At 46.5% G+C, this 18249-nt stretch overlaps 1 protein-coding gene across 2 annotated transcripts; it reads right to left on the reverse strand.

Annotated features, from left to right (window-relative positions):
* Positions 1–1242: 1242 nt before the first annotated feature.
* NRBP2 (nuclear receptor binding protein 2) lies at positions 1243–14802 on the reverse strand. Of its 2 annotated transcripts, none has more exons than XM_056822857.1 (18): positions 14455–14802; positions 12721–12843; positions 12526–12627; positions 12174–12263; positions 11955–11995; positions 11399–11493; positions 11251–11274; positions 11058–11141; positions 10793–10854; positions 10410–10505; positions 4076–4208; positions 3732–3834; positions 3316–3366; positions 3060–3195; positions 2702–2755; positions 2475–2538; positions 2129–2184; positions 1243–1937 (listed from the first exon to the last, which is right to left on the reverse strand). In XM_056822857.1, the coding sequence occupies exons 1-18, from the start codon at positions 14566–14568 to the stop codon at positions 1869–1871; spliced, it is 1497 nt and encodes a 498-aa protein (XP_056678835.1). In that variant the 5' UTR covers positions 14569–14802; the 3' UTR covers positions 1243–1868. The 2 variants fall into 2 exon arrangements, with proteins under 2 accessions (XP_056678835.1, XP_056678836.1); XM_056822858.1 differs by having other exon boundaries at positions 10793–10848; positions 14455–14801.
* Positions 14803–18249: the final 3447 nt, after the last annotated feature.

Consider the following 18249-nt stretch of genomic DNA (forward strand, 5'->3'; position numbering starts at 1 on the left):
TCTTGTCCTCACAACAACCCTAGAAGGTAAGGAATTCTCATTTTGTAGATAAGGAAAGTGAGGCAGGCAGAGATTAAGTGATTTGCCCAGCAAGTGCTTGAGGCTGAATTTGAATTCAGGTCTTCCTAACTCCAAGCTATCCACTGGGTCACCAGCTACATTTAGGACCTGAATGACAGTGATTCCTCTGCTCTGGTCAGATATCTGGAGCACTGTGGCTAGTTCTTGGGGCCACACTTTAGGAAAGGCATTGACAAAAGTGCAAATACAGATAGGGATAGACTCCTTTGGAGCTCTATACAAGTAACTGAAAATCTGTCTGAGGAAAAAGGATCAGACTTGTTCTGCTCAGCCCCAGAAGGTAGAATTAAGAAATGGAAACACATTACAAGGAGTCAGTTTGACTGAAAGAGAAACTTTCCCACAACAATCAGATTTGTCCAAAGTGGAATGGGCTACTTTGAGTGGTAGAAAGCCTTCTGTTCCTACAAGTCTTCAAGTTGGACACCTACTTCTCAGGCATGCTGAAGTAAGGGTTTCTTGCTCAGAGACAGGTTAAACTGGCAGATAAGGACCTTTCTAGCTTTAAGATTCTGTTAACTACCTGCCAAGGGGTTGTCTTACTCATTTTTATCTTCCCAGAAAAGCTTAGCCATGTACTAGGCACATCAGGGTCCTCAACAAATATAATTTCTATCTCTGTCCCAACCTGTAATTACAGAAGTACTAGTTAGGACTCCCTGGTGTACCAGCTGCTTCCATCATTGCCCATCAGATACTCTTTTGCAATTTGGACTTAAGAGAGTTGTCTGGAGGCACTGGAGGCTTCAGTGATCTGCTCGTCACACTGGAGAAGGTACCGGTCAGAAGCAGGTCTCAAATAGCAGGTCTTCCTAGCTTGAAGGCCTTTCCTCTATCCATTCTTCTACACTGATCCTTTTTCTACAGTACACAGCAACTTTTAAACACCTTAGAAGTAGCCTGTGAGGTGCAGAGGCTAAGAATGAGCACTTGCCTCTGTCTCATGAGGAAACTGAGACCTAGAGGTTAGATGCCTTACTCAAAAAGACAGGTGTGTGGCAAACTAGCAGCCCAGTCTGCTGAACCCAACCTCTTTTCTTTGTGCCCTTTTAACTTTCTTGGAACAAACCCTTGTCTCGAGCTCCCCCATCCCCAAAAGTCCCTTTTCCTCCCTCTGCTGACCCTCCATCTGATTCCCCAGAAGAATGGCAGGCCTTTGGATCCGTGCAGGTACGTTATTTATTCATTGTCCCATGAACAATAATGGGACACCCCTTGTAAATGAGAGAGAAGGGGGAGGAAAAGGACACCACTGTTTGTCAAGGAGAAAGACAAGCCCCCTCATCCTCCAGGTTAGGCCGGAGCCCATGGAGGTGGGTAATAGGATGGGGTCAAAGGCATCCCCAGTCTGCCACACAGAAGCCTGGAGAGGGAATGGGTTCTGGAAGGAGGAGGTGTTGGTCCCAAATAGATGTAGGCATTGAAGATGGGGTAGGGTAAGGGAACAGGGATTTCATCCACTGAAATTCTTTGGGGGTGGGGTGGGGACAGAGGGAATGTAACCCCTGCCAAGTCTTTCACCAAAAGAAGGAAGCATCAGGCACATCCTCCCATACATACACCTCTACCTCATCTCAAATCACTCTCTTAGCCAATTCCAGCAGCATAGCCCTGTATCCCCCATCCCCATCCCCAAGACCCTTTCAGAGTTGAGGAGCAGCAAATTGTGGCCTTGGGCTGGGGCAGGATGTGAACTTCCAGTGCCCTTGCACTCCTGGGTAATATTTGGGGAATGCTTCCCAGGCTACAGGAAGAAGGGGCCCGGCAAGTAGAAAATAGGGCCCAGGTCAGGGTGGGGCTGAACGATATTTGTGGAAGGTGCTCTCCAGAAAGGCAGCCAGTTTTTCGCAATCATCCTGGGGGAAATGGGATGAGGGACAGCCATGGGGAAGAAGATAAGAGAAGAAGGGTTTTCTTCATCTCCTCCCCCCTACATCCTATTCTCATGGCTCCTTCACACACCAGATTTTCTTACCCCCCCCCTTCTCCCCTTGCCTCCCCACAACTACTCTGGGGCCCTGTGTAGACACCTCCCCAACCCCCTCACCTCATGAATGAAGCCATAATGAACCAACTCTGTGGCTAGATCCTTGGAACTGTCAGCTGAAAGGAGCAGAAGACAGAGTAAGGCCACTTCCCACCCCCCCAACCCCAAATTCCCCCTGGAGCCACTTCCCAGAGCATATCAGCTAGAAAGAGATGCAGGGAGAGAGAAGGTGCTAATGTTCAGCTAGCTCAATAGCTAAGCTGGGAGGGGGCAGGAGCAGAGCCAGAGGACCCACAGCCAAGCCTGGGCTGGGAGGGGAAGAGAGGGACAAGGGCAAAAAGAGGCGGAACTGGACCAAGGAAAGGAAGAGAGCACATCATGAGAAGGGTAGGGAGAAAGTGCCTACTTGGCAGGAGATCATAGCTCAGCTGTCGGTGTAACTTGTCTTCCAGGACCAGGAGCAGAGTGAGCTGAAGAAATGGATACACAACCCAGGACAACATTGACGTGATGATCCCAGAGCAGGCACCACAGTCATGTGAGTGCTGGGGAGCCTGGGGGTGGGGGTGGAGGGGTGGAGAGGAGATGTGAATATAGTAGGGGAGAGGGGCTGCTCCCTTAGGTCTCACTCACGTGCCACTGAGCTCTGTCTTCATTCATCTCCATGTTACACTGCATTTGTACAACCTGGGAGAGGGCACAAGTAGAGGAGTCATGGCCCTCCCTCCTACCCCGGTCCCCTAGGAAAATCCTCCCTCTTCCCATTTTCCTCCCCGTGGATTCCCCTTCACTAGAGGTCTTCAAACAATGGCTGGATGATTCCTTATCAGGTAGAGGTGGTCGTAAGGAAAGTTTCGCAAACTTTCAAGTGCTCTAGAAATAAGAGCAGATGCTGGCATGGTCAAGGGGTAATCCTAAAGGAAGAGGGGCTGGACTAGATGTCTCAGAGGTCCCTTCTAACTCTGAGCTTCTAGGATCCTCCCCAGCTCACCTTCCTGGTTTCCACATCGAAAGGCTCTGGGGTGGGGGTCTTAGCTTTTCGGGCATCCTCAGGGGGAGGAGCCAGTACACGAGGAAGCCCCAGGGGTCGAGAGGCAGCAAAGTTCATGAGTGGGTAGATTCCATTTCTGGGGAGCCAGGGAAAGGCCAAACAATGACAATGAGCTCACTAAGCTTTCTTCTCCTCCTATCTCCTACCCCCACCCCCACCCCCAATTACTGAAAGAACCAGCTAACTACCTACTTACCTGACATCTTCCAGGAACTTGTCCAGCTCTAAGAATGAGACCTCAGAGTACCTGGGGGGAAGGGAAGTAGGGGAAGGACATACACTCATGGAAAGATGAAGTGGCTGAGTAGCACAGTGGAGAGAGCACCAGGCCTGAAATCAGTAGGACCTGGGTTCCAACCTGGCCTTGGGCACTTCCTAGATGTGAGACCCTAAAAATCACTTAACTCCAATTGCCTAGGCTTTGTGGCTCTTCTTAGCACTGATGCTTAGACAGAAGGTAGGGTTTAAAGAGAAAAAAAGGAAAGGAAAAGAAAGATGAAGAGGTCTTCAGAGCCCAGGACAGACTTCAATTTCCACCCCTCTCCCTCAAGGTAGTTAGGAGGTGGGGCCCAGAAGAAAGCAGAACTAGAGGGAGAGGGGAAAAACACTCACCGCCACTGAACTCCTGGCCGGCCAGTCCGATGAATCTCAGCCATCACCATGTTGAGGTCAATCACCTTGGTCTTTTCTTCTACCACATTTTCTGGCATCAGATCTGAAGAGGCCTTTCACAGTCACTCACGAAGGTCCTCTGTACTCTCCAACAACTCACATATGCCCTCCCTCCCTTCAGGTGCTAGGTACCAGAAGTATAGGAACACTCCCCCCTCAGGCCACCCACACCCACACACCCCAGACACTCACCACTACCCCCCTCCACATGAGCCCTGGATGCCTTCCAACCCTGAATCATTCCCCAGAGTACTGGGAATTTCCCCACACCCCAGATCACTCACATTGGTGCTGGATGAAACAATGAGCCGCCAAGAGCTTCAGTGAGTGAACTTCAAAGAGCACACGATGGAAGAGAAGGTTGTGGGCAGAAGGTCGGCAGGCTGGGTCCAAGACAAGGCACGACAGGATGAACTCCTGTGAGGGACAGAGAACATGGGGATCAAGGAGCAAAAACAGGACAGGGCAGGAATGATGAGATGATGCTAGGATGACTTGAATGAATTGGGAAACTAAAGTCTGGACTCCTGAGTAAGAATAAGAAATTTGTTTTCCCCAAAGACCCAGTGTTGGCATCTGTGAATCTTAAAATTTCTCAGACTTGTTAATGTTAATGATTCTCAGACTCTACCTTAGAACATTTGGTTAAGACCATTCCCCATTTTAAACAATGAAGGTACTTGATCAGGAATGTGAGAACTCTAACATTAGTCCACCTATACTTAAACATACTTTAGGGGAAGATAAAGTTGTAAACTCCTGTACTGAACAATGAAAAAGTACTTAACCCATACTTATAGTGAGGCAAAAGCCCTTAAGCTAGGTCTATTTTTAGATCTAATACAAAAGGGTGCTAAGTACCTATGAAGGTCAGGCAACTTGCAAACTTGCAAGGGACAAGCTTAACAAAAGAGGTGTGAAGTTTTAGTCTACCCAGAGAAGTTGAGAACTAAAGAAGGTATGAATTAAGAATGGTCACTCCTGTGAAAATGTCTACTGTGATTGGTAGATGTGAGAACTTAGGGGAGGTGACAAAGGAGAAAATTCTCTTTAAAAGGAGGCCAGAAGGCCTCTGGAAAAAAATATAGCCTTGGAAGCTGAAGTGAAGCTTCCTGAGCTAAACTGGAGGGTCTCTCTGAACACTAGAGTTTTGCTTGAAAGGATCTTGTGGTGAGTGATTAAAGACTGACTGGTCTCTCTTAAGGCTTAAAGCCTAGGCCGGCCTAGGCTTTTTCCTACTATTCCCTCTTTCTCTGTTTCTCTCCCTTTCCTTAATTCCTTTATTTGTATTAAAATCTCCATAAAACCCAGCTGACTTGGGTATTTCATATTTGGGAATTTTTCCCATGGCGACCACTTTATTTTTGATTTAACGCAAGACACTGTCTTGAAACCATATTTTCACGGTCACAGTTTAAGACCTTCACTCTTTTAAATGTTACACATCCTGCGCACGAGTGAAAGGAAAAAGGAACTGCAGATGGAGCTTTCTTTAGAGTCGAGGCCAAGTCAGGCACCTACAGACAGACTGGGGCATTCCTACTCCTTGCCTCAGAAGGAGAATTTAGGGAGCTTGAGAGAAGACTTGCTATTCTATCAGCCCAACAGGTGGCACAGTGGGCAGTGCTGGAGTCTTTTAAGAATCCTACCTCTGTCACTTTTGTGTGACCCTGGGCCAATCATTGCAAAATTGAGCTAAAAGTTCTTCACATATTTGTGGTGAGTCAAACTAAAATAATATATGTAAAGTGCTTAAAGCATTGTATCAACCTTAGCTGTTACTATTACCATCAGAGACTCTAAGAAGAGTCTTACTCTACAACATTCCCTAGCAATTCATCCTTGTAGCATAATGGAATGAGCTGATGATTTGGAAGCAGAGACCCAGGTTTAAACAATTATGTAACTAGGGGTGGGAAAGGTTGGGGAAGGAGGGATGGAACAGAATGATGGAGTTGGAGACAGGAAGACTTTGGTTCTGATCAACCCATTCTGGCACAGACAAGTCGTTTAACCCTGTGCCTCAGTCTTCTCACTTTTAAAATGTGAATAGCATCATTGGTGCTACTTTGTCCCTGTGAAGAAAGAGGCTCAAATGAAAGGTATGGAAAGCGCTTTGCAACCTCACAAAATGTTCTATAAATGGTAGCCATGGTTATTATCATTGTCTCTTGGAGCCCCAGTTTCCTCCCCTGTAAAATGGTGATAACCACTGTATTCCCTGCCTCTGTGGGTTATCCTGAGGCAAGTACTTCCTAGGGAATAAAAGAGCATAGGGTACCTGAGGCAGCATGACCCAGAGGGAGTGAGCTTCAGATTCAATCCAGAAACCTGGAATCCCAGCTCTGATCCTCGCCCTGTGGCCAAGGGAAAACTATTTCCCCTCTCTGAACCTGTTCTCTCATTTATGAAATAGAACCAATACCTGTATGATCTTCTATTATGGGGCTTTTAAGAGGACACTACTTTGTTTATAAAAAGGTCAGGGACATGGGAAAGCAAGGGAGTTCTTGGCTAACAGATAAACATCTCCCTTCTCATTCATCAAGTAATCCTGGGGACCCATGCACAAAAGGCATTAACTCTTGGATATAATAAAGACTTCATGGGGAAGGGACAAAAAACTGGGAACAAAGTAGACAACCAACAACTGGGGAAAGGGTAGATAAGTTGTGATTCATGAATGTAATGGAATATCACTGGGTTGCAATAATAATGATAGCCTGCATGTATATAGTGCTTTGATTTTGCAAAATATTTTCCTATGTTATCTCATTTGGTCCTTACAAAAACCTTGTGAAGCACCGTTTATTATTACTCCCATGGCAAAGATGATGAAACTGAGGCTGAGAAGAATTAAGGGACCACCTATAGTCACTATGGAAGGATTCAAACTTGGATCTTCCAGACTCTGAGTCCAGTATTCCATCTCAATCTAAGACCTAATTGTCTTTTAAGAAATAATGAATACAGAGGGGCAGCTAGGTGGCTTAGTGTATAAAGAACCAGGCCTGGAGTCCAGAGGACCTAGGTTCAGATCTGATTTTAGATACTTCCTAGGTGTTGTACCCTGTGCAAGTCACTTAACCCCAATTGCCTAGCTTTACCACTCTTCTGCCTTGGAACTGATACTTGTATTGATTCTAAGACAGAAGATAAGGATTTCAGAAAAAAGAAATGATGATTATGATGACAAGTATGAGAAGACTTGTATCAACTGATACAATATGAAGTAAGCAGAACCAAGAAACAATATACATAATGGTTATAATGTAAATAGAGAGAACAAAATAATCAAAAATGGAATGCTGAAAAAGTATAATGACCACACCTGGCCTCAAAGAAGTCATGAACAGATACCTCATCCTCAACATCTCCTTCTTTGCAAAGGTAGGGTATCACAGGTCAGAATTTCTGGTACATTGGTTAGTGTTGTGTAATTTTTTTCCCTCCCTTTTTAAAAAATTATTTATCATAAGAGATGGTTCTCTGGGAATGAGTAGGGGAGACACACAGTAGAAAATGTAACAGATATATGGGAGAGTAAGGAAAAGAGATACTAAACTTTAGGGAGAACAGGATAGAGACCTACACATTCAAGCAGTACCTACATGGTACCCATGTTCCAAAAAGATGATGCCACAGAGAAAAGGCACTGAAACAGTTTCAAAATCATGATGGGGTGGGGCAAACCCTTGGGCCTTGCTATTTCTGGGTCACTTTACAAAACACTGTCCTAACCAAACATCTCTTGGTTTCCTTTTGGACAAGACAAAAAAATGGAAACACAAGAAAACAAGGTGAGGTAGATTCAGAACTCCTTTAGTGACCAAAAATGGACCAATGTCTCCCTTCCCTCTCTCCAGCATATATACACACACCACAAATCCATTAAGTTGCTAAGTCTTGTCAATTTTAGAGAGGTAGATGGTGTTAGCCTATCTATCAATCTCATTCTCTCTAATAACATATCTCTCTAATAACACTAACTAAATCAGGCCGTTATCAATTCTCACTTGAACTATTTCAATAGCCTTCCTCAAGTGTTTCCCCTTTCTCTTCCATCCTCTATATATACTGACATTCTAAAACCACAGGTTGAACCATGTTATTTACCGGCTCAATAAACTTTAGTCTCCCTATTATCTCTAGAAAAAAAAACTATAAGTTCCTCCATTTAGCATCTAAAACCCTTCACAACCTGGTACCAAACTCCCTTTCTAGGTTTCTAAATATTCTTTTTTGCACACTAGATTGTCCAACCCAACTTTAATCCTTGCTGTTCTTCACAAGTAACATTCTTTTCTGTCTCTGGGATCTTTGAACTGGCTGTACATCATGCCTGATGCTTCCTCATCTTCTACTGTCTGACATCTCAAATTAATTTCCCTGCATATGCTGGATTTACTTCTATATGCACATGTTACTTCCCTCAATCCAATGTAAGCTTTTTAAGGGCAGAGATGATTTCATTTTTTGTTTTTGTAGTGACACCCTAGAGCACTAGTACCTAGCATGTAAGAAATGCTTACTGATTAATTGAATGTCAACTTGGAGGAGTGCCTCAGGGATTTGTCCTTGACCTTCAGTGGAGGCATTGAGGTAGCCCGGTAGATAGGGCTCCAGGTCTAGAGGCAGGAAGACCTGGGTTCCAATCTGGCCTCAGATACTTCCTAGTTATGTGATCCTGAGCAAGTCACTTAACCCCAATTGTCTAATTCTTGCCACTCTTCTGCCAGAATACAGAAGGAAAGTATTTAAAATTCTTTTTTTTAGCAATGTCTTAGATTTATAGATGATAAAGACCTGGACAGTCAGTTAACACAGGATCACATAATTTGGATCTGAAAAGTTCTTAACATAAAATGGATTTGAATCTAAACTGATGAAATTTAATAGACATAAATCTAAAGTTCTACATTTGGGTTAAAAAAATCAACTTGAAAAGTATAAAGGGGGAGGGAAAGGTATGGTCAGATAATATATAGTACATCTGAAAAAGATCACAGGGTCTTAAGCTCCTTAAGGACAAGGAGCATTACATTATTTATCCTTTCATCTTTAGTGTTCAGCACTTAGCCTTGTAACATAACAGGAGCTTAGTAAGTCATTGCTGAAGGAAATATAGCAGTGAAACAAGGAAGCAGTATAAAAAATCACTAATGGACTAATGAGTCATTAGTTTACACCTAGGAAAATAGGTAGAGCTATAAATCTCAATCAAGGTAACCTAGATCCTGGGTTAAGGAGTCAGGAAACCTGGGTTCAAATCCCAGATCTGACACTTAATATTTGTGGGACCATTGGCAAGGCACTTAACCTCTGTGTCACACTGTAAAACAGGAGTAACATTTATATTACAGCCCTAATAAGGTTTTTGTGAGGGAAAGAATTTGTAAAGCCCAACATGTTATAGAAATAAGAGTTAATGGGTCTCTAGGAACAAGGGAAAAGATAATTTCCTTACCTAAGAACTATCAAAGTGAAAAGAGAATGGGGACCGCAAAGGAAGCCACAATCTTACCCATGGATACTGGGCAGATTGTATCAGGGTGGCTCCCTAGAACAAAAGATGAAGACTGATTATCCTGACAAACCACAACCAACTTTAAGAAGTAGTAAAGGCTTTTTAGAGGCAAGCCAGGACCAAAGAAGCAGGAAGCACTAGGGAGAGAACAAGACTTAAGCTTAAGGCTTACAGGAAAAAAAGAAAACTTCAGGGAAGAGAATAACTGCAAGATGCATCTTGATGGCCTGAGGGCAGAGGAATGAATGTTCTTGGAGCCCATATGGGAAATAAAGTATTCTCCTCCAGCATCTAGGTTTGGGAGAGATACTCCAAAAATGAGACAAAGGAGCCAACTTCACAATCAGTACAAAACCTGAGGCCCAGGTAAAAGAAGGCTCCTCTAAAGTTGGCAGGAATTAACTTAGCCTGTTAGGGACTATAGGGAAGAACAATGGAATCAAGCAAGGTTTGGGGGAATAGTCATTATGGGAAAGAGTTGTGCCACAATATTCTTAAATGAAGCTGGGCAAGGGGCAGGTAGGTAGGATAGTGGAAAGAGGAAGAGGAAAAGGAGGAAGAGGAGGAGGATGACAACAATGACGACAGCAGAAAGGTTTGTTGACAACTAAAGTGATAAGAGATACAGGGTACCAAAAGCAGTAACATAAATATATGTATAAACATTTCAGCAAATAAATCATATGAACACCCCAGAGAGACTGTACATGTGACCCTGAGAAAGGCTAGGCAGAAAAAAGAAGATGAACCTAAGAGTTGTTGGGTCAGAGAAAAGAGTCTATTACAATGGAGATCCTGGGTTCAAATCGATCTTTTCTATGTTAATAACATTTCTGGGACATAGTTTCCTCATCTAAAAAATGAAAGGGTTGGACCAGAGGCCCTATCACAGCCCTTCCAAGTCAAAATCTATAATTCCTGACTAGTATGACCCTCTTGTAGCCATTCTTCAGGTTGGCAACCAAGAAAAAACCCCACTGGGGAAAGAGAAGAATTAAGCCATGTTTAACCCCACGTAAAAGCTAGAGATGGTATATGAGTGATGGGTCAGGGGAAGAATGCTAAGGAGGAACTGGGATGTAGGCTCTTACCCGCATATTAGGATCACTCAGTGAGTGTCGGGCACGAGCAATGGCCTCTTCAGTCACTCGGGTGTCCCCATTAGACTGGATCTCTAGCACAGCCATCTGAGAAGGAAAGGAGACCAGGAGTACAGTCCAGGTGAGAGGAGCACATGAGGAAGAAATGGGGGATGCAGGAGCAGGAAGCAGGACAAGAGGGCAGGTATTGGCATTTAAGAAGAGGAAGGAATGACCAGGGTCTCTGCTCAGGATAAGGAAGGAGGGTAGGGGATCCTATGGAGCATTTGGAAAGGGCATGCTGGGAGGAAAGGGCATGGGCAGGGTGGGATATGAGCAAAAAGGCCGTGCTGGGGAGACGGGGGGGGGGGGGGGGGGGGGGAGGGAGCTAATACCTCCAGTGCACACATCCCGAATGAAAAGATGTCCACAGCTGTCCCGTCAGCAACCCCTGAAACCGAGGGAGCAAGGGTGGGGAAGGAGGGGTATATACCACAGGGTCAAAGTTCAGGGAAAAGGTAGCACAGGGTCAGGAATCAAGGAAGATGGTTCAGGTGCTAAAGGGTTATGGGTAAGAGAACAGGGGGGTGGTTGTGGAGAACTATAAGGAAAGAGGAGGCCTGGAAGAAGACAGCCCTAGGGGTCCCAGTGGTCACTCACGGCCATACTCCGGGGGGAAAAAATGCAAGTTTCGCTGTTCTTCTCGCTCAGCTCGAATGGGGCTACGGAGATCATCAGGAATTGCTGGAGGGAGCAGATGGAGAGACTGAGGTGGCCCCAAAGGACCTTCCCCAAAAAGGCACTTGATCTTTCCCAGTCTACTCCCACCCACCCACCCCTGCCCCAAACTCACCATTAGAGAATACCCTGTGCCAGACTGAGGGAGAAAGAAAAAGAAAAATGTGAATGGGTGATGAGGAGAAGGAACAGGCCAGACAAAAGGGAGATTTGCCCTCCTTTCAGGCTCTCCTCCTTTCCCCTGTCCCCGAGTCCAGCCTCACCAGAACCAATCTTGATTAGGCCATTGTGCTGGATGAAGATGGTGTCGCTGGTCAAGTTGCCATGAATGATGGGAGGGTTGCACGAGTGAAGAAAGCTAAAGGGACACAGGCCCAGGTTTAGGGTCAGAAAGAGCTAGAGGCTAGGGGAAATGCTACTGGGGGTGGGGATAGGGGAGGAGAGGAGAGTGTGTGAGTGTGAGTGTGTGTGTGTGTGTGTGTGTGTGTGTGTGTGTGTGTGTGGATGGGGTTCCAAATCTATGATTTTATGGTGTGAGGAACTCCCAATGCAAAAACCCCCCCTCTCTATCAATGCAGATTGGCAATTTATCTGTACTATATTACTACAGAGGGTTTTCTGGGTCACTAACTAAGTAGTCCATGGTCACATGGCTTTTCTTTGTCAGAGAGGGAATTAGATGCTGGGGGAAACTGAAGGAGGGAGGAGATGGGCGACTAAAAGCCAAGGGGGTAGATGGTCTAGAAGGGTGAGCTGGGGATATGAAATAGTGTGAGGAAAACACAGAATGAGAAGGCTGGGGGGCCAGGGCCATCTCACCTGAGAGCAGATAAAATCTGTGTACACCAGCGTTTCCAGGCCTGAGGGCAGAGGAAAAAGGGCTTAGGTCCTTGCTACTTCTGGGGAAAAGTGGGATTATTCCACACCAGGCATCAAGGGCCAAAAGGTCTCTACAGATGTCAAAATCCTCCAAACCAAACTACTAACAAATAATATATTCTCAACCCCAACCCTAACAGCTCCCCAGAGCCCTCATACCCGGGCATTCATAGCCTTGTGGTTTTTTTTTGTCTTCTTCAAAAACTGCTTGAGGCTGCCTGAGGAGACATACTCAGTGATGAAGATCACCTAGATGGCAAAGACCAGAGTTCAGCTTTAGGTACTCCCTTCACCCTCCCAGGGAAGAGGGGGGAGCTCCTTGAGAGCAGGGGCTGGCACACAGGAGGAGCTAGGGACTTCAGGAGGGGGTTAAGGGGCAGTCTAGCCTTGCCCCTCTCCACCCAGTGGCTCAAGGACAGGGAGAAAGAGGGACAGAAAGCAGAATCCAGCCTGGAACAGGTCAGGAGGCAGGCTGTGTTGTGTGTGCACTGGGCAGGGGGGCTGGGCTCACCCGGGCCTTGGATTCTGGCGTGTCCAGCCAATACTTGTGCAGCTTGACAATGTTGGGATGGTCCACAAGTACCAGCTGTTCAAACATGGTTTGGATCTTCTCCTGGGGGGACCAGAAGGTGGGGGATGGGGGATTAGGCACAGGCTAGAGGCAGGAGATACCAACTGATGGATGTTGGAAAGGGGGGGGGGTCACCTCATGGGCCTTGAAGGCCTTCCTGTCTGTGAAGTGCAGCTCATTCCACACCACCTCCACACCTTCCTCTGTGTCCATGGCTAGGAAAGTGCTCTGGATCCCTGGCATATTGCCCTGGTTGACCTGGGGAAGGAGTGGGGACCAGTTATGGCACCAGAAGTCAAAAGTGTACAAGGCAGGGGCTAGGCAGTTTGGGGGCTCAAGCTGGGCATGGTGAGGCATGGTTATGAAGGGGGGGCCAGGCAAGTCAGGGATCAGGGCCAGCGGGAGGGGAGTTGGACAAACTGAGCAAAGACACAGGCTCATGCCAGCCCCACCCCCTCTTCCCTTCCCTGGCCCCCTTGGGTCACACAAAGGCTCCTCTCATCTCTAGGCCAGACTCAGAAGGGAAGGGGAGGGGAGAGGAGGGAACAGAGTTGTCACCTGATCCAAAAGGGAAGGCTAAAGTAACTCTGGGACAGGGGCCCATTTGGTCCCCTAAGATACTGTCTAGCTAGAAGACCCTGCCTTTCCCCTAGAATGCTCTCCTAAAGGTGGCTTCCCCTGCCCACCCCCCCTTTAGCCATTTTCCCTTCACACACTCTGCACCCCCTCCCCAACCATCAGCCTCCCTAGGGACTTGGAAAAAAGCATAAGAGGAGAATTAATGAAACTCAAAATTCCTGCTGTATATATAACCCTCCCCTCAATCCCCCAACCTTCACCAGATCCAGACCCCTCCCCATGGTACCATGGCCCTTTCTCTTTACACACACAGCATGGGGGATCGAGGGGGAGAAGAATGGAGGCTTGTCTGTCCCAGTTTCACCAGTTCCCTGGGAAAGCATCTGTCCCCTCTCTTCCCTAGCTCTCAAGGGAGGGAGGCAAAAAGTACAGATAGTCACCTCTGCCCCACTAGGTACTACATACTTCCTCTGACATGCTGAGAAAATGTGTGTGCCTGCCTGTCCCTTCTCTCTCTAATAGAGTAGGACTCTATTAGGAGAATGTGCCAGTGTGCTGATGTGTCCCCAATCTCTCTGGCCCTAAAAGGGAGTGGGGCAAAAAGTAGGGGCCCTACAGGGCTGGGGGAAGGGAGGTGGGGCAGAATGGGAGCTGGAATGGGACTGAGGGATCAGGGGCCCGGGCACTGGGCCAATGCAGGCAGAAGGCTCACTCCCCATCCTTCCCAGCCCCTCGGGGCCCCACCCTGCAGGCAGCCCCCGAGGCAGGCCTCTGCAGCGTCCCCTCCCATCAGGTAACACCTTGGACCCCCACCCTAAAAGCATAGCACATAGCAACTACCATCTCTTCTATCCCTCAGTACCCCAACTATCCCTGGTTCCTAGTGACCACTGCCCACAAACCCACAGCCTCAGGAAAACCTTGGATCCCTACTTCCCAAACCCTCACATCCCACAGTTCTCTTTTCGCCAAGGGTTCTAAGTTCCCCGCCCACGAACCCCTCGGGTCCCCGATCTCCCCTTAGCCACAGCTCCCCTTCTTCTGCCCGAGGCTCCCGTGCCCACTGGGTCCTAGTGTCTCTCTTTTCCCGGAGATCCCCGCTCACCGCCCAGGGCCCACGAGCCCCCTGGGTCTTAGCGAACCCCACGAGTCCTCCCCATCCCCCTCCCGGCAGCCCCCCGCCCAAGACCCCGAGTCCCGCGGGTCCTAGCGCTCTCGCCCTGCCAGGGTCAGGTTCTAGCCCGATACCCGGCCTCTCGGCCGCTCCCAGCCCCCGGGCCCGGGCCCCACCTGCTCCCGGCGCTTCTGCCAGCGACCACACGGACTCTCTTCCAGGATCTCACTCTCGTCCTCGCTCTCGTCCTCCCGCTCCCGGCCCCGCCGCGCCGGCTCCGGGGCCGCCATAGCTGCGGCCGCCCGGGGAGCGGTGCGGGGCCGGGGGCTGGGACCGGGGCCGGGGCCGGCGCGGGCCAGGCCGGAGGCTCGGCGGGCTCTGCTAGCTCACGGTCACGGTCACGGAGACGGCCACGGCCAGGGCCCCGCCCCTCCCTCTTCTGGAGCCCTGCTGGGCTCTGCTCACTTCGCTCCGGCCGCAGCAGCTGCGGGGCCGGGCCGGGAGCCTGGGAGCGGCCGCGGAGCTCCGCCCGCCGGGTCCCGCCCCGCGGGGTCCGCCTCGGGCTGGCTAGCCCCCTTCGTCCCGCCCCCGACGCAGCCCGGGACCCTCTTCCATTGGCTAGCCCCCAGCCCACGGCCCCACCCTTGAGTCTGACTGCCCTCGTGGGTATCTCGGTTCCTGGCGGGTGTGAGCATCAACCGAGAGCCCCCTTTCCCCTAGACTACGTTTACACACACACGTTCCATCATCTTCCACCTCCTTGCTTTTTTCTGCACGCGTGGTTTCCTAAGCCTGGAACGTACTTTCCACCTCACTTTTAGAAATCTCTAGTTTTCTCTAAAGTTCAAATGCTATCTCCAACTGGAAATCTTTACTAATCTTCCCAAATATCAATGCCGATACCCATTATCTTATAGTTATTTTGTATATATTCTGTTTGCATATCTCTCCCAGAAGAATGTAAACTCCTTGAAGGCAGGGACTGTTTTAGTTATGTCTGGATTCCCAGTGCATATCACAGCGCAATAGATGATTAATAAATGCTTATTGATGGATTGATGAAGAAATTGAGGCCCAAAGAAGAGGAGAAGCGATTTGTTTGAGGTCTCCCAGCAGTGTCGGGCAGAATTGGAATCTAAATCCAGCTAGTCTGTCTCCAAATCTAGGCTCTTTGACAGCAAATCATTTAGCTTCAGGGCACCTATTGAAACCAACTCCACAAACGATTTATTATTAATAGTAGCTAACATTTACACAATGCTTAAAGGCTTGCAAAGCACTCCTCAAATCTCTTATTTTTGTCCTCATAACAGCTTCAGATATAGGTGCTATAATTTTCTGAGAAAGGTGTTATTATTCTTACTTTGTAGGAGAGGAAACTGAGGCTGACAACAAGTAAAATCACTTTCTCTGATTTGCACAGCTAGTATCTGTCTGAAGCAAGCTCCAGAGCCAGAGCCTCTAACTACTGTACCACTTCCTTGCTTCCTACTATGTATCCCAGGAATATAAATGTAGCAGGAGTGATCAGGGAAACTGCTGAATTTAGTTCTTGAACTCAAGGAACTTACAGGGGAGGGAGCATATGACAGGTGCATAAAATAAGAAATAATACAAGGTAGAATTTCATAACCCCACCCCAAAAGGAAGAAAAATTTGAGGACAGAAAGAAATTTTTCAGCTGGGAGAAATTGTCTCCCACTTTCTATCCTCAAATTTTTCTTCCTTTTTTTCTTTCAAATTTTCACCCTCCCCTACTTTTCTCTCTATTCTCAACTGTACATTTTAAGTACATTGTATATCCACAATTAACCATGGGAAATATGTCTGTAGTCTTTTGAGGCTTCCTTTCCTGGTTCCTACATTCTCTTGGCTTGCAAAGAGGTCAGAACTGGGTTCTACTACATCCTCCCTGGACAGAATCTTAAGCTTAATAAGGAGAGATAGCCTAGTCCTCATATGTAGAGTAGTTAGTTAAATACCTTTAAAATAAAAGGGACTGATTTTGTAACCTCAGATAGTTCAGGAAATTTTTCTAAATACCGAAGTAGCAGTAGATGAGAAATGATGTGGAAGCATCTCTTTCCCCTACCTTGAACCAGGTTCCTCTCAGCTTGATCTAGAGTTTAAAATATAAAAATTTTATTATTAGAATATGTTTCATAAATTTATCACAAGTCAGGTCATCTCCAAATATAGCTTGTGCTCCATTTCCCATTAATATCTTTATGTCCTTCCCCACTTTGACCCAAAAGAAAAAGAAATTCTCATTATAGTTCAAGATCTTTTTATGACAAGAAATTCTAATTAAAAGATATAGTGCAGTATTTAAACTTTTAACTGCCACCTGCCACTCAGAAAAAGGGTCAGCCTTTTCCATTTCCAGAATTAGCACCCTTGTAATAGATTAGTTCACAACTTTATTTTCCCTGAATTTTCCCAGAAGCCTTTAGTGGAATATACAGTTTTACCATAGCCCAACTGGCTCCTAATATAGTTCATTAGAGGATCTGAGGAGCTAGGGTGAACAGCTGTCCTCTCCCCAGGTATAGTTGCTTGCTTGTTCCTACCCTGTGATCTTTGCTCAGCATTGGGTTATGCCAACTCTGCTGGTTTCCTCAGCCTGGAATGGTCTCTGCGGATACTGAGATCCTAAGGTGTTGAATCCTTGACCAGAGAACACAAACAATCCCTGCAGCTCTTCCCTATCAATATTAAGAATAAATTATTTGGCATTCAAAAAAAAATCCAGGACAATTCTGAGGGACTTATGACAAAGAATGCTATTCATCTCCAGAGAAAGAACTGTCCAAGTCAGAATGCAGATGAAAGCAGATGATTTTTCAATTGCTTAGTTGGGTTTGGGAGTTTTGGTTTTATAAGATTACTTTCAAAAATGAACAATATGGAAATATGTTTTGCATGATAATACATGTGTAACCCAGTTTAAATTACCTCCCAGCACTGAGAGGGGGAAGGGAAGAAAGGGAGATAAATTCAATCATATAACTTAGAAAAACTTGTGTGGAAACTTGTTATTACATATAATTAGTAAATATATCTATGTATATATATTTATACACACATATTAAAACATATTATACATAACATTAAAAAAAAAGTTGCTGCTGTCTATGTTTTCAGAGAAGGATTCTGATGCCCAGAGAGTGAAAGAGAGAGAGACAGAGAGAGATGAAATGAAATGCTCTACTTAACAATAGGGTGAACCCACCCTGTTTATGTGGCTTCTCTCACAAGTGTTGCCACCTTTTCCTCTTTGACATGGCATCCAAAAAAACACTCTACTTCCTTGGGTTTTTAACTGCTGTGATTAGGGAGATAACTAATGACAATGTCAATTTCTGACTTTCAGCAGTTCCCATAACCTCAGTGCAACTGTCTGGGTAGAGACCAGGAAGATGTTCATTTGACTAGTCTGGCTTCAGAGGACCACTGGTTCAAAGCTAAAAGGAACTACAGAGGTCTAATTGTAATGGATTAGGGTTAGGATTAGGGTTGGATTTATTACCTGATTAATTTGATGAATTTCCCCAACCAATTTAATAAGATTATGTATTGTGGACTCATGTTGTACTTCCTATTGTACCTTGGGCAAGTCACTAAACCTCCCTGCACCTTGAAGGAACTCGTTTCCTGCTCTGTAAAAGGAAGGAATGGGACTACATGGTTTATGAGGTCCCTTCCTGCTCTAAATCCATGATTCTTTTATGCCTCCACCCCTTGCTAAGAGCATCCATGCAAACCCACAGATTATTCTCCAAGGACTGGTATTTCCTCCTGTTGACCTTCTGGAAGATGAACTCTTGTCAGAGGAACTGCCTTCTCTTCTCTAAGACCAAGCTGTGATAAAACCATCTCTTTTTATCCTTTTTCTTTAGTTTGACTTGGCCTTTCAGGGTGCAGCATGAATAGCAGAAGAAAGAGGATTTATCCTTTGCATGTCCCTTCCT

Source organism: Monodelphis domestica, chromosome 3, assembly GCF_027887165.1.
Source record: "Monodelphis domestica isolate mMonDom1 chromosome 3, mMonDom1.pri, whole genome shotgun sequence".
Taxonomy (NCBI): Eukaryota; Metazoa; Chordata; class Mammalia; order Didelphimorphia; family Didelphidae; genus Monodelphis; species Monodelphis domestica.